This window comes from Neomonachus schauinslandi, chromosome 10 (assembly GCF_002201575.2).
Source record: "Neomonachus schauinslandi chromosome 10, ASM220157v2, whole genome shotgun sequence".
Classification (NCBI taxonomy): Eukaryota; Metazoa; Chordata; class Mammalia; order Carnivora; family Phocidae; genus Neomonachus; species Neomonachus schauinslandi.
In genome coordinates, this window is record NC_058412.1 from 92,123,599 (window position 1) to 92,138,870 (window position 15,272).

At 38.6% G+C, this 15,272-nt stretch overlaps 1 protein-coding gene and 1 pseudogene across 4 annotated transcripts in view; one reads left to right on the plus strand and one right to left on the minus strand.

Moving 5' to 3' along the window:
• The window catches only part of XRN2 (5'-3' exoribonuclease 2), an 83,450-nt gene that overhangs the window by 49,837 nt on the left and 18,341 nt on the right, over window positions 1-15,272 (minus strand). For 3 of the 4 annotated variants that reach the window (XM_021700740.2, XM_021700739.2, XM_021700738.2), the window contains exons 2-13: window positions 11,875-12,002; window positions 11,680-11,791; window positions 9,580-9,691; window positions 7,780-7,838; window positions 7,614-7,703; window positions 6,543-6,615; window positions 6,350-6,400; window positions 5,758-5,915; window positions 4,669-4,743; window positions 4,449-4,582; window positions 4,292-4,349; window positions 4,101-4,208 (exon numbers count right to left, since the gene is read on the minus strand). In XM_021700740.2, the coding sequence (XP_021556415.1) occupies window positions 4,101-4,208; window positions 4,292-4,349; window positions 4,449-4,582; window positions 4,669-4,743; window positions 5,758-5,915; window positions 6,350-6,400; window positions 6,543-6,615; window positions 7,614-7,703; window positions 7,780-7,838; window positions 9,580-9,691; window positions 11,680-11,791; window positions 11,875-12,002 (1,158 nt within the window). Of the gene's footprint in view, window positions 1-4,100; window positions 4,209-4,291; window positions 4,350-4,448; window positions 4,583-4,668; window positions 4,744-5,757; window positions 5,916-6,349; window positions 6,401-6,542; window positions 6,616-7,613; window positions 7,704-7,779; window positions 7,839-9,579; window positions 9,692-10,203; window positions 10,208-11,679; window positions 11,792-11,874; window positions 12,003-15,272 lie in introns of those variants that run through there. The other variant, XM_044918931.1, reaches the window with a different exon arrangement.
• LOC123326149 lies at window positions 10,737-10,897 on the plus strand (annotated as a pseudogene).

The following is a 15,272-nucleotide window of genomic DNA, read 5'->3' on the forward strand; positions in this document are numbered from 1 at the left end:
AGTCATGACAAAGACTCTTGGCTTTACCCTGGAGCGAATAGGCTGTCAACATGGAGAAGATACAAGTAAGTAAGAAAACAATTCTTAAGTTTTAGCTGAATACAGTTAATAACCAAGATGGCCATTTATAAAAAATATTAACAAGACAATAATGAACTTCTGTTACCTAAAAAGGGCTCGACAGTTCCTAATTCTGTAGCATGCATGGCACAAAGTGGGTAAAGAGAAAAGTGGGGCTCTGTGCAAACACTACCTCCCTCCCGCCTCCCCACCGCCGCCAGGTTCCAAAAAGTCAATCTCATGAAAGAAAGGAAGGAAATTCAGATGTTTGCACTGCTCATTCTGAGCCAACTTAATTCACAGGAAAGGGTCCAGTCTGCATTGATTCTTCCCCTCCACTCATTTTCAAAATGTAGTCACAATTTCAATTAAACAGATTTGGGACTGATCTTGTTTCTCACTATCTGGCCATTCAAAGGCCCCGCTGGGTCCCAGGGGCGCCTGGGTGGCTCAGGTGGTTAAGCAACTGCCTTCGGCTAGGGTCATGATCCTGGAGTCCCGGGATCAAGTCCCACATCAGGCTCCCTGCTCAGCGAGGAGTCTGCTTTTCCCTCTGACCCTACTCCCTCTCGTGCTCTCTCTCATTCTTTCTCTCAAATAAATAAAAATCTTAAAAAGAAAGAAAATTTAAAACAAACAAAAAATTAGAGGCCTCCTGGTCCCAGAAAGCACTCCTTCCATGCCCAAGATTCTGTGAGTATCAAGGCACTGGAACAACTAAGGTCTTACAATAGCCCAAAACAGGGGCCAGTAGGTACTATACTGCCTGCCACCTGACTAGCAGCACTTCTATCCCTTCCAGGTCAGTAATGCCAACTGCAAAATAACACCCTTAATAAGATCTAAAATTTATGCTTTCTGCCAGAAGAGAAGTTGAATGTTGGATATATGGTGAAGAGCTACATTAAAACCTCCTAAGATATGAAATCCACCAATTTCTTTAATCAAGCCTTCCTCTCTAGCTTTAATTTAAATGTTTCTTATCTAGGGTACCAATGAGCTGCAGACAGTGAAAGCCATTAGTTTTCAGTCCTTATCTGACCATGACTCTTTGGTCTTGAATCATGCTCTTCACTTGGCTTCCAAGCCACTACACTCACCTGGTTCTCTTTTTTCACTCTTGCTGCATGCCTTCGCTCCATGACTCCCCAACCTCTCAATGTTAGTGTTCCTCTGTGCCTAATACTTGGACTTCTCTACTCTTATGAGAGTAATCATCTAGTCTCATGGCTTTAAACACCATCTATATGGTGATTAGTCTCCAACCAGGACCTCTCCCCATTCAACATCTCCAACTGGGTGTCTCAAACTTAACATGCCCAAAACGGAATCCCCACCCCCAACTCTGCACCTCCCAGTCTTCTTCATCAGTTGCTCAGACCATTTTTCAACTGCTCAGATAAAATGCCTTGGAGTCATTCTTGATACTTTTCCTTCTCTCAACCTAACATTGAATCATTAGCCAATCCAGTGGTTCAACAAAACATTTAAAATCCAACTACCTCTTATCATCTTCACTGCCACCATGCTCGTTCCCTTGGACTGCTGCAAAAGAGCTTCCTAACTGGGCTCTTGTCTTCTATCTTTGCCTCTATATAGTCAACATCCTGGGTACATACCCTAGAGCCTCTGCACTGGCTATTCCCTCTGCCTGAGATGCTCTTCTTGCAAACACCTGCATAGTTTACTTCTTCACATTCTCCAGGTCTTTATTCAAAGTCATCTGTTGGTGAGGCCTTCTCTAATCACCTTTTCTAGAACCGCAACAACCCCATCTCCACATTCCCAGTATTTCCTCACCTGCTTTAATTTTCTTCCCAGCACTCATCATTCTCTAACACAGTACACAGTTTACTTAGCTTTTGTGCTTATTGTCCATTTCTGGAAGAAATTAAGCTCCATGAGGTCAGGAATTTTTGTTTGCTTTTTTGTTTTTCTGTTATATCAGTGACACTCAGAATACTATCTGGCACATGATAAACACTTAATAAATGTTTGCTGGGTAAATGAGGGACATTTGCAACATAAAGGGCAAACATCAAAGCTTATAAAATAAAAAGCATCACCTTCAACTGCTCAGTTTTAGTAACAAATACTGATGTATTCTTTTTCTACTGTCTGTTTTGTGCTATGAACTCCTCCTTTGGCAATCAGTCAAAAGCCACAGACACACTTTCCAGGAAAAGACATATACCTGTATATTTTTATATTGAATTTCTGAAGGTTCATATATTTCCACCAATGCCCAACCTTGCTGATAGACATCGTATGATGTCAGGAACACCAAAAAAGATCCAAAGAGTTTTAAAATTCCCTCTCTGCTAGTCCAGTTGGAAATCGTATTACTTAAGTCTGAAGCACTTCGGTACCTATCAAATCTCATACATCCTGCTCAAATATCACCAATATTTATTAGTACAAAGTCTGCTAAAGCCACATAAAAGGGCTGTTCTAATATAAGGTTTTTATATCAAATTGTACACAGTACATACGTATAGTTATTTTCTTAAACATAAATGGAAGCAGGTCAGGTGGAGCCAACTCCACTTGTTGAAGACTTAGTTAAAAATGGCTATGCTGGTACACATTTGATATCCCAGACAAAGTCAGTTCTGTTACTGGAACCTTACACATGAAAAATTCTTGCCACCATAGTGGATTACCAAGTACCACAGGTTTTGGAAAGAATGCTTAGAGTTCACTCACTCTATTACATAAAATGGTACTGAAAGTTCTAAGAAAGAGACCACTAGCTACAGTACACAAAGTTGAAGAAAATATAAAATCCTGTCAGACACAATGACATGTTTTAATCTGTAAGGAAATCATGAAGCAATGTAGCAATATTTGCTCAAAATAGGCATATGAATTTTTTAAGATCAGATTCTGAAAGGATTTCCTTCACTCTCTTTCTAAGAAGCACTATCTGTTAATTCTACCCACTGCTTGCCTCCCTTGACACTCCCCCACAATCACCCTCCACCCCCCTTTGCCTCCAGACTACCGCCACTATGCCCCATTGACTCCCCAGAGCCTCTGAACCCCTGGCCATGGACTAGGGGCCTGTCCATCTTGCCCTGACACGTCAGAGAGCACCAATGGCTTCTCTCTTTAGGGATTTCCTCCCATCTCTCTACAACTAGCTCCTCTCTCTCTTTAAATGTCCATGTTTCTCAACGTTTCTATTGGAGGCACTTTCACTCCACACAGACTCCCAGGGACTTCAAGTTCACACTGACAGCTTGTAGTAACTCCCATCCACTAATGGTTCTCAAAACTCCCGTCAAAAGACTTCTGCCCTGAGCTTTACACAAATCCATCTAATTGCTTCATGGACTTTCTCCTCTCCAGTGTCTCCTATATGGCACCTCAAACTTAGTATCTCCAAAATGAAACTCAATTTCTACCTTGTCCCCAGCTCAACCTGCTCTACCCCAAGTGCTTGCTATCTCAGTGAGTGGTACCAGCAATCTCCCAACTGCCCGAGCCAGAAACCTGGACTTCTCACCTAAGCACTCATCCTATCATACATGATCAATTTCCAAGTGCTTTGTTATTTTATTTCTTTCTTTCACGTATAAATTTCTTACTCAGACCTGCAACTGTCTGCGATCCAACCCTGACCCCCTATATTCTACTACCAGAGTAGAGAGTTCCTAAGTCTTAACCTGTCTTCCAGGGCATAAATATTTCCTATAAAACATGGCAGCCACGAGTTCAATCCCAGCATTCATCTAGCCTTGGCACCCTCATTTCACAGCCTACTGATTAGAGAGGTGTTTGGATTTTTATCTTAATTAAGATTATGAAGAGAGAAAAAAATTACAATGCAACTCACACAGTGTGCAATACATAGTTCCACACAGCAAGCATCACCACCTTTATAAAATAATCAAAGCACTGACCACTCATGATTACAATGGTGTTTGATACACTATAATAATAACAACGCACTCAAAGAGGTTAAAAGTACAATCACAGGATCATCACAGCCTATTAGAGACAGGAGCAATTTAGCTACTGCAATAGAAACACTTTACCTCATCATCCTTTCTCTTTTTAAAAATGCTATCCTCAACTTCACCAACTGCTAACATGATCATCTGTACTCTTTGCAGATTGACATAACCACTTTCTGTAAGGTAACCCTGTAAGTGATAAAATACATGTAAAATGATCTTCTTATAAAAGCAAATACTTCTGTTTTGAAATTATTCAAGAGTGAACTTACCCCAGTTTTGTGTACCACATTTTTGTATATGTTAACCAAACGGTCAATTGCACCTTCCCTGCCACCAGGAAACAAACATTTCGCATTAGGACCACTGTGCACTGTAAAGGCAAGAAGGCTAAAACACTAGTTTGAAAATCCACACAAACACACGTACCTAATTTCTAATGATGGCAGGTGAGGAAGGAAGTCATTTCCCACAAAGAAGCACATGAAGACCCAGTCATCAATACTCCTCTCAACATCAAATGTAAACGGCAGGCTGGCCATGGTGAGCTCTCTTTCCAAATACTACAACCAAGAAGGAATGCTACCATTAAAGCTATCAAAAGCCACCCTGCTTTAGAGCACTAACCCCAGTGTTTATTGCTACATACCTCACGAAGAACATTAAGACGAAGGAAGATAAATTCTCCTTCTGCACAAGGAAGACTATCTGCAAGTTCATCATGCTGCAGGAAAGGGGAGTCAAGATTAAACAAGTCTACTCTAAACCCTGTAACTTTTTCCAACGAAATAAATATATCATGGCTTTCTCTAAAGCAAGATTCATTTTAATACTACAAGTATTAACAAAAAAAACCAAAAACCTCACCAAATCATTTTAAAAATAAAAAATTATCCATAATCCCAATCACACCTAGACCAGAGATCAGCAAATGTTTTTTGCAAAAGGCTAGATAGTAAACATTTTAGCCTTCTGGAGACATATATGGTCTCTGTTGCATATTTTTTCATGTTTTGTTTTTACAACTCTTTAAAAATATAAATACCATTTTTAGCTCATTGGTCAAATCTGGAGGGCTGGAGTTTGCCAACCCCTGACCTAAATCCAGTCAATATTAAATTTCAAGGTATATACTTCTAGACCCTTCTCTATGAACATACAGTAAATTTTTTACCTTTTTTCCACTGAGCATGTCTTTTAAAGAGGCACCATATTCTTAAATCAGATGAAAACCCATTCAAAGGGGGCTGGATATAATCAAGTGAACCCAAAATATATAGGAACTAGGAGTAACTTAAAAGTATCAAGCAGATTAATATATTTTATTTATATTCTTTTTAAGAAAAAATAATCAGTTGAAACAAATACTTCTATAAACAAATCATGTGTAAGAGGCATTATTAACTAGGAGACCTAAGCCTCATGTAGACATAAACTATGCTAGAAGTGAGTGGAGAAAGACTGAGTGCATGCATGCTTTTGAATGTGTGTTCACTTTAAAGGGCTTTGAAAGACACATTCCTGTGAGGGTAACAGAGCAAGTAGGTAAAAATCTAATACAATATAGTCTTCTCTTTATCCATTCTAAAAATGAAGTAACCTGAATATACTTAATGCCACTAAACTGTAAACTTAAAAATGGTTAAAACAGTATATTATGTCTTAAGTGTATTTTATTACAACAAAAAATAAAATAGAAAAATTTTAAATGAGGCAACTACCATTTCAAAATTCCTACCTTTCCCTTCTTTTCTCTTGGCAAACCTTCACAGTCCTTGACCTCATGTCCAAACTGATTACAAAGTCCACATGGTTTGGGTTTGTTTGGTTTGAATTCTTCTCTAATGATGGTAAAGTTGGGTTCATGTGTAGCAAGGCCGAGCATAATGAGATCAGCTATCAATCAACAATGATAAAACAATGAACAGTGAGCACTTTAAGAAGACCTTACCACAACCAATGATAAAGGACACCACTGTAACACAAGTTACCAACACACAAAAAAAGCCCAAACTAGCACATAAACAGAGGTGGTAAAGCCAAAAAACCTAAAACTTCTTTAGTTCTTAGGCAACAAGTTGTCCTCCAGACACATGGGCACAGAAAATCTTCCATTTAAAGGTATACAGTATCAAAAGGTTGATTTTAAAATGTAAGCATAAATGAACATGAATCACAGATTAAACAACTTAATACCAGTTCCTTCTCAAACATAAAATGAGCAAGGCCTATTAGAATTTCCAGGAAACCAGGAATAATCCACTACTACACACCAACCCATCAACTTGCTATGGTTTAATCCAAGAGAATCAAATCCCAAAGAAACTTACCATCTGCTCCACACAAGCAATGATGAGTGTTTGGGTCATGGTTAGGTTGGGCTAAAGAGGGGGGAAAGATACATTTTATTTATATAAATGTATTTTATACCAGAGGAATATCACATTCTACCAAATATTTTCTATATAATGGCTTAGCTTTTTTAATAGAACATATAATAAAATATTTATAAGGGAGTTTTACCTCTTTGTCTTCTAATATAATCCATGATTTTATGTTCTCCTTCACCAGGAGCACTAGCATCAGATAAAATAACCTATAAAAAATAGTTTTTAACACTGTCAGTTCATCTCCAATTGTCTAGCACAAAAATCAATAAAATTGAATAGCTTAAAATGAATTAGGATAATTCTATTAAGACAGTGTTATTAATTAGAAATTTTTCATAAGGTGTGTGATAAACACCAAAATTGTTTCATTGGTTAACTTACTACAGGAATAGAAAAAATGAAATGTTTCAAACTTAGCCAAAAGAACTGATCAGTTCACAGGTTTCTAGTATTCTCACTGCTACCCAAGGATACAGCCCCAAACCACAAAAGCCCAGGAAGTAATCAATAAAAAATACCCATTAAATATAATTCACCATATCTAGTTTATAGCAAAACAAGCTTTGAATTTCTTTTTTTTTTATTTTTAAAAAGATTTCATTTATTTAAGAGAGAGAGAGTGCATGCATGAGCAGGGGGAGGGGGAGAAACAAACTCCCCACCTAGCAGGGAGCCCGATGCGGGGCTCGATCCCAGGACTCCAAGATCATGACCTGAGCAGAAGGCAGACGCTTAACCAACTGAGCCACCCAGGTGCCCCAACAAGCTTTGAATTTAAAATTACATACAAGTTCATTTAAATATTACTTAAACACATAGAAGAACACAGCTATTCTTTAAAGGCAGCCCTACGACTTTAATCTTGCTGTTTTGATTTCTAACAATAGAAGTTTTCATTTAAAAATTGCTTTCCTATATATATATGTATATATATATTTTACATATAATACAAAATATATATATATTTTTTAATCATGGGTCCCGTTTTATAGCTTCATAGTGATGATAAGAGGACAAAATTGGCATTGAGAGAAAATTCAGCAGTCTAAAACTGGACCACGCAGGGCACCCCATCTCTAATAACCCTGGAAGCTTCTCTTTCCTCTGACAGTCAACTAGCATTTTATGGGGTTATCAGTCATATCAAAGTACAGCCTAAAATGATCACCCTTATCTTTCTGAAGTACCAAAATGTGAAACTTACTGTCAAGTTTTTCCACCCAGGGTCATTATTTAAACGATCAGCTATGTAATAGCGAAGGCATTTAGCAAGATTGTCCATGAACTCGGTTCCCTAAAATGACAGAAAGAAATAAATTAACCTACCATTTAAGAGTTAGCAACAGCTGGCAAAGTATGAGACTACTTACTGGTGTAATACAGTTGCTGTCAAATCTTTCTTTTATTTCTTCTGGAGGAAGAAAGCCACCTAAAGGAAAAAGAGGCAATGTTTTGTTCTCCCCATAAAAAGTCAGGTATTAAGTATTTCGGTATTAAGCCAGAACAACAAAAACGAGTCCAAATACAAAAGAAAAGGAAATATTGTCATCTGAGCAACAAATGTTTCCCCTTTGGGGAAGAAAATAAGATTCATCCTCTCAAATTTAATATAAGCTTTAACATGACCATCAAACAATATATGATATACAAAAGATACTATAGTTATATAGAAATATGAAAATGATGACATTCTTCATAATGCCCTCTGCAGCAGAACATAGACATAGACACACACACACACATGTTAGGAGTTCTCATTTTGATAATTCCTGAGATAAACGTACCTTAGGAAAAATTAATGTGCTGAGTTGTTTTTTAAAGATTTTTGTTTGTTTGTTTATTTATTTATTTATTTGAGAGAGAGACAGAGAGTGCGTGCGTGCTCACAAATGAGTGGGGGGAGAGGGAGAGGGCCAAGCAGACTCCCCACTGAGCAGGGAGCCTGACGCAGGGCTTGATCCCAGAACCCTAAGATCATGACCTGAGCCAAAGAAAGATGCTCAACCAACTGAGCCACCCAGGTGCCCCTAAACTGCTGAGTTTATAACAACTTTATATGATAAGAAATAAAATTATCAGCTGCGATATAAAAGTCCTACTTGTCCTCTATATCACTGATTAACTTTTTTTAAATGACAAATATATTTCAAAACATCTTCAAGAAAGAAGACATCTTTAAAATCAAAGACTATCTTTTATAAGTACAAACAGGTTTTAAGCATATTACAAGCTGCAGCTAAAGTAACTATATAGTTGCACACTTCCAGCAAATTAAAACAGAAAATGTATCCTAACTGTAGGCCTGAGCTGACTACACTATGGTATCCTCTTTTACCTGCGAAGTACAGTATCTTGAGCCAATAAATTGTGGCTTTCCTGGTCTACCATACTGCCTCTGTAACAAAACACCAAACAAATCACCCTGCTACAACCACACCCCATCTCACAAACAGGTGTCTTGGCAGAGAACTGGTCCCATGGAGTATCTAGACTCCCTGACCTTCCTCCCCTCTGAGACTTCATCAACTTCTACCTGTGTATCCAACAGGAATTTCAAGCTCTGGGGAACTGCCAAGATGATCACACCCCACCCCTCCCCCAAATCAAGGGAACCCTTGGGTACTTCACCGCCTCAGTGCCTGTTGCATCCACCTCCACTGAAGTGTGTCTGACTCAGTGAAAGCCTGTAAATACGGAGCACATCATCCCGGGCTTCCTCTTACAGACCTCTGAGTTCTGAGGGGAAGTAATAAGCAAGCTACCCAGACTGATTTAAGGAAAATGTTTACAGAACTGTAGCTTTCTAACAGCCCCCATAGAAAACAAAAGTAAGAGGCACTCTTAATGTATTTCTCCTTTACAGATACAACAAATTAGCTTAAGAGCTGTGCTTGCCTTGAAAGGGGCTGACAATCTGCTCTCCCTACCAGAGTTTCCTCCTTTTATTCCTATGTTTCCCTTTTACTACAGAGTTGGGAAAAGAAACAAGTTTGTTAGTGGGAATGAAGGATTCCATTAACTACTTTTTGACAGTGAACATAAATTTTCCTCAGATATTCTAGATCCTAATTAAATTAAAACTATACCTACTATGAGCGAAAGTTGACACCTCTCCCCCCATTCTATATACATTTCATAAGAAGTCCAAGTTCAAGATGCACATTCTTTACCTTTTGCCAATATTTCTTCCCTGACTCGCTGCTTCTCCACTGCTGCTTCCATTCCTTCTTTTGATGCTCTGAACCTTCTGGAACGCTGCTGGTTCATTTTAGCACGTGGTGCCTAAAAACATTATTTCAGTCATATAATACTATTTAAAATATGTGTAACGAAATCTGTACATTATTTTCAATCAGTTGTTCTTATAAAAATAGTACACTAAAATGGAAAAGTAGTGTATCTAATAATCCTTTCATGATGGATAGTAAATCCTGAGAACTTAAATTTGGATCAAGAACTTAAAAGCTGACCTCAGTCAGGTAAGTGAGTGACATATCAAATGGACAAACACCCTAAGAAACCACTTAATACTGCAGAGCCCACAACCCAATGCCACTTCTACGGGGCTATGGTGCTTCAAGGCACCCAAGAAGGACAGCTCACTTTACTCAAAGACCCAGCCAGCATGCAATGAATAGTTACTAGTATAGAACCAGGATCAGGAAGACCTTATGTCCATGCCTAAAAGGAAGGATGGTCTCCAAATGAGATTCACCATGCCCCATAAAAGCAAAAGAAAACTACTTAATCTGTAGGACCTCAAGGCACTTCTATATTGTATTTCCCACAATAACCACTCTGTCTCTACAAGAGAGCAAAGCAGGTAAAAAGGGAACAAGGTTTTAACTGAAAATACTTTTGAATTACTCTAACCAAATATAATTTAAAATCACTGGATAAGCTTGAATGAAATGAACTGGACTCTCAGGTTCTGAAACTCCTGAACTGAGTTTTGGAGTTGGAAGGGACTCAAGTATCCTGTCTACATAAAATAAGTTATTTTAAATTCTCTTTTAAATAGTTTCCTTTCCTGTAAAATAAGACCACCTAGCCTAACTCTTTCAAGTACCAAGTTCTTTGATCCACATTTATATTTCAACAAAAACATGTTACACACCTGAGCATACAGACAGACAGACAGACAGACACTCACACAGGTATGCATACAGTTTATACTTGTTCTAGCAGTAAGGGCACAATGAATGTAAAGTGACAGATTTTCTTCAAGAACTTTCACTAATATGAATTGGAATATGCTCCAAATAAGATATTCCTGTTCCCTCTACTCGTCACTGCACTTTAACTGCAACTTACCAAGTTATCAAGTATCGCTTCTCGGCCTTTTGGCTAAGATCAAGTGTACCAAGTTATCAAGTAGCTAAGATTTTTCATTGCATAAAGAGAACCTCACGGAAAAGTTAATCTTCTTGGACCCAAAGTTTTCTAGACCTTCAAAATCATTCCATTAGCCATTAGGGATTACTAAATCTAAAAGAAAGATAATCTATCTGTATACAGCTAAATAAATTTTAGAGTTACGATTTATCTTAATTTTCCTTGAACGCTGATATATAGTTTGCTGGTTATTTATAAGCTAGGCTAGCTGAGAGCTGACCTATCATCCTAGGTCAGTAAGTTATTGCCCTCTTAAAGCATTGTGAAGACTACTCGCTGCCCATAGGAGAAAATCCAAACTCTTAAGCATGGCAATAAGGCCTTCTCAAGACATTGCTCCCTTTCCAATCTAAAACACCTGTAATTGCCCAAATGTGTTAGTGTGGTCAAAGGCATGGGAAGTGTATTTACTGGGCCCATTTGAGAAATCCAGAAGGTCTTCCCTCTTCCTATCTATTCCACTGATCCCCCTCCACTGCCCACCAATCTCCTGTTACTCTTCATGCTTCAAGAAATGAGACAAAAGTCACCTCCTATCTCCCAACTCCCTTACTAGCACTGATTTCCTCTTCCCTCACACCCTGCATGTGTTATCTAGTACCTATAAAGCCCACAATTAACTACCTTGCTCATTTATCTCTGTCCCATTAGTGGTAAGCCCTTCAAAGAAAGGGCAGTCACCATTATCCCCAGTAGCTCACAGTATCTGGCACAAACAGGTACAAGAAATGTCTGAATGAATGAAGGATCAGGCTGCCTGTCTGAAGTTCACCACAGTCAACATTTTTCGTTATTTAGCTGACTTTCACTCTAGACACTCAGAACACAGCAAAAACAAAGACAGAGGATTCTAAGTTAACTTTTTTAGCACTTACCACTCCATCTATTGCCATGTAGAGAAGTCGTCTTGGTCTTACAATATTGAAAAGTCTGTCAATGTACTCAAAAATTGCAACCATCATTTCATCCTCATTTTTTGGTGCTGGTCTACAAGGACAAACAACGTAATAAGATACAATACTCCCCTGTAACTTCTGCTATCATGACAGTGACAAAAATGGGTTACGTACTTGTCTTCGGGATGAGTACAAGGATGGATGATTCCATTCATATCCAAATACAGATTATCAAACTCCACATCATTTGGATTTGGTTTACTGGCATCAACAGGAACTTTTACACCATTGCATTCTTTTGGCTACGAGAAAGTGACAATAATAGTTTAATTGTTCAAATCTAAAATTAACACATCCTAGGCTCAGTATGAACCCGTTTCACTTCTGAATTGGAAATAAAACATTTAAAGTCATCTTTAAGTTGTAAGATAAATGATTTTACTCCTTAAAGCAAACTAATGCAGATATTTTATCTGTGGAAAGCGGATAGCTTCCAACACAAGTTAATCTCAACTATGTGAGGGATATTTATCAAATGCTCAAATCGTTCAGTTGTTCAAGTGAGAAACCACGGGAGTCATCTTAGAATTCTTCCCCAACCTCCCCCATTATCAATCAACAATCCAACCTCCAACCTGATCCAACAATCCAACCTGATCCAACAATCCAACCTGAAAAAGGTCTCTCAACTTCATTTCCTCTTGGCCCCACTGCCATGACCATGCCATGAGGTAACAACACTCACCTCAAAGATCAACACTTACTAGCCTTCTGTCCTGCCACAGTATCATTCCAGCCAACCCTATCTCTAAGTTCCTAGAAAACCCTCTTCCATCTCCCAGTGCCTCTATACACTGTTTCTCCTTCTGCATTCCTGACCACACCCACTTCCTGAAACCTTACTAATTTTCCAGTCTAGACTGAGATGGAGTCACTCATTTTATAACTCTTTGTACACACCTCTCAGAAAACTAACTGCTCCTCCTTCTGCATTTATTTATTTGAGAAAGAGAACACAAGTGGGCAGAGGGAGAGGGAGAAACAGACTGCCCGCTGAGCAGGGAGCCTGACATGGGGCTCGATCCCAGGACTCTGGATCATGACCTGAGCTGAAGGCAGACACTTAATTGACTAGCTACCCAGGCACCCCTCAACTGTATTTTTGTAATAAATATTACCTTTGTTTTTTCTTCCAGAGCTTCAGTGAATGATTAGAATATGAGATCAGATTTTTACTGTTAGTAAATGTCATTTAAAAAAAAAAGTTCCCTAACACGCATAAAGCATACAAAGCATCATTTGTAACAGCAAAAAATTGTGAACTTAAAAGTCATCGTATACATCATGGATGAGCCTCAAAAATATTTTAAGTGAAAGCCAATGACAAAAGACCACAGAAGATCCCATTTATATGAAAAAATCCAGAACAGATAAATCTATACAGACAGAAATAGAGGAGTTTCAATTTGGGGGGTAGGGAGGGAGGGTGATAGGAAATGAGTGCAACATTTCTTTTGGGAGTGATAAAAGTTTTCTAAAATTAGGTAATGGTGACAATCTGTATACAAGCCACTGAATTACACACTTTAAACAGGTGAATTTTATGGCATATAAATTACATCTCAAGAAGACTATCAAAAATAAATAATAAAAGGTCAACTTAATTAGGGGGAAAGAAAGAGTCCACAGAACGGATTGATAAACTGTGGATGTTCATATACTGGAGTGCGAGACACAAGTGAGAGTCAAAGAAATAGAGCAGGACAGTCACAAATATATTGCTGAGCCAAAAACAAACAAACAAAAAACAAAACCAAAAGCCACCAGGCTTCAGAAGAATACATACAGTACCATTCACAGAAAGTTATAAAATAGACTGATTGCTAGCAATGAAACTGAACCACTAGGGATGCCTGGGTGGCTCAGTAAGTTTAGTGTCTGACCCCTGATATTGGCTCAGATCATCATCTCAGGGTTGTGAGATCGAGGCCCAAGTCAGGCTCTGTGATGGGTGTGGAGTCTTCTTAAAATTCTCTCTCTCCCTCTCCCTCTGCACTCCCCCCCAACCCCCATACTTAAAAAGTTAACACCTATTCTCAAACTATTCCAAAAAACTAGAAGAGGAAGGAAAGCTCCCAAATTTATTCCCGGAGGCCAGCATTACCCTGATACCAAAAGCAGATTAAAAACACTACCAAAAAATAAAACTACAGGCCAATATCTCTGGTGAACATAGATGCAAATATCCCCAACAAAATATTAGCACACCGAACCCAACAATACATTTAAAAAATCATTCACCATGATCAAATAGGAGTTATTCCAGAGATTCAAGGATTCAAGGATGGTTCAATACTCATATCAATACACTATATCACATTAACAAGGAAAAAGAAAATATAAACCATGCAATCATTTCCATAGATGCAGAAAAAGCACCTGATATCAAATATAACATCTACTGATAATAATTAAAAAAAACACTCAACAAAGTAGATTTAGAGAAAACACACCTCCACACAATAAAGACTATATGGGGGTACCTGGGTTGCTCAGTGGGTTAAGCATCTGACTCTTGATTTTTGGCTCAGGTCATGATCTCAGGGTCTTGAGATCAAGCCCTGCATTGGGCTCTGTGCTCAGTATGGAGCCTGCCTGGGATTCTCTCTCTCTCTCCCCCTCTGCCCCTCCCCTGCTCAAAAAAATAAATCTTCAAAAAAAAATAAAAAATAAAGACCATATATGGAAAAACCCACAACTAACATCATACTCAATGATGAAAACCTGAAAGCTTTTCTTCTAAGATCAGGAACAAGACAAGGATGTCCACTCTCACCACTTTTATTCAACATGATACTGGAAATCCTAACCACAGCAATCAGACAAGAAAAAGAAATAAAAGACATCCACATTGGTAAAGAAGAAGTAAAACTATTACTGTTTGCAGATGATGATATTATACACAGAAAACCCTAAAGACTCCACCAAAAAACTACCAGAACTGATAAATGAATTCAGTAAAGTCACAGGACATAAAATTAATATACAGAAATCCATTGTATCTTATACACAAATACTGAAATAGAAAAAACTTTTTTTAAGATTTTAATTATTTATTTGACAGAGAGACACAGCGAGAGAAGGAACACAAGCAGGGGAAGTGGGAGAGGGGGAAGCAGGCTTCCCAAGGAGCAGGGAACCCGATTCGGGGCTCGATGCTAGGAACCTGGGATCATGACCTGAGCAGAAGGCAGATGCTTAAAGACTGAGCCACCCAGCTGCCCCGAAAGAGAAATTTTTTGAAAAAACTCATTTACACTTGCACCCAACATAATAAAATCCCTAGGAATAGGGGGGCGGAGCAAGATGGCGGAGGAGTGGGAGACCTGGATTTCCTCTCCTCTCAGGAATTCAGCTGGATAGGGATCAAACCATTCTGAACACCTACAAACTCAACAGGAGATCGAAGAAAAGAATAGCAACAACTCTCTGAACGGAAAAACGACCACTTTTTGGAAGGTAGGACGTGCAGAAAAGTGAATCCGAGGCGATATTCGGGAGGATAGACGGGG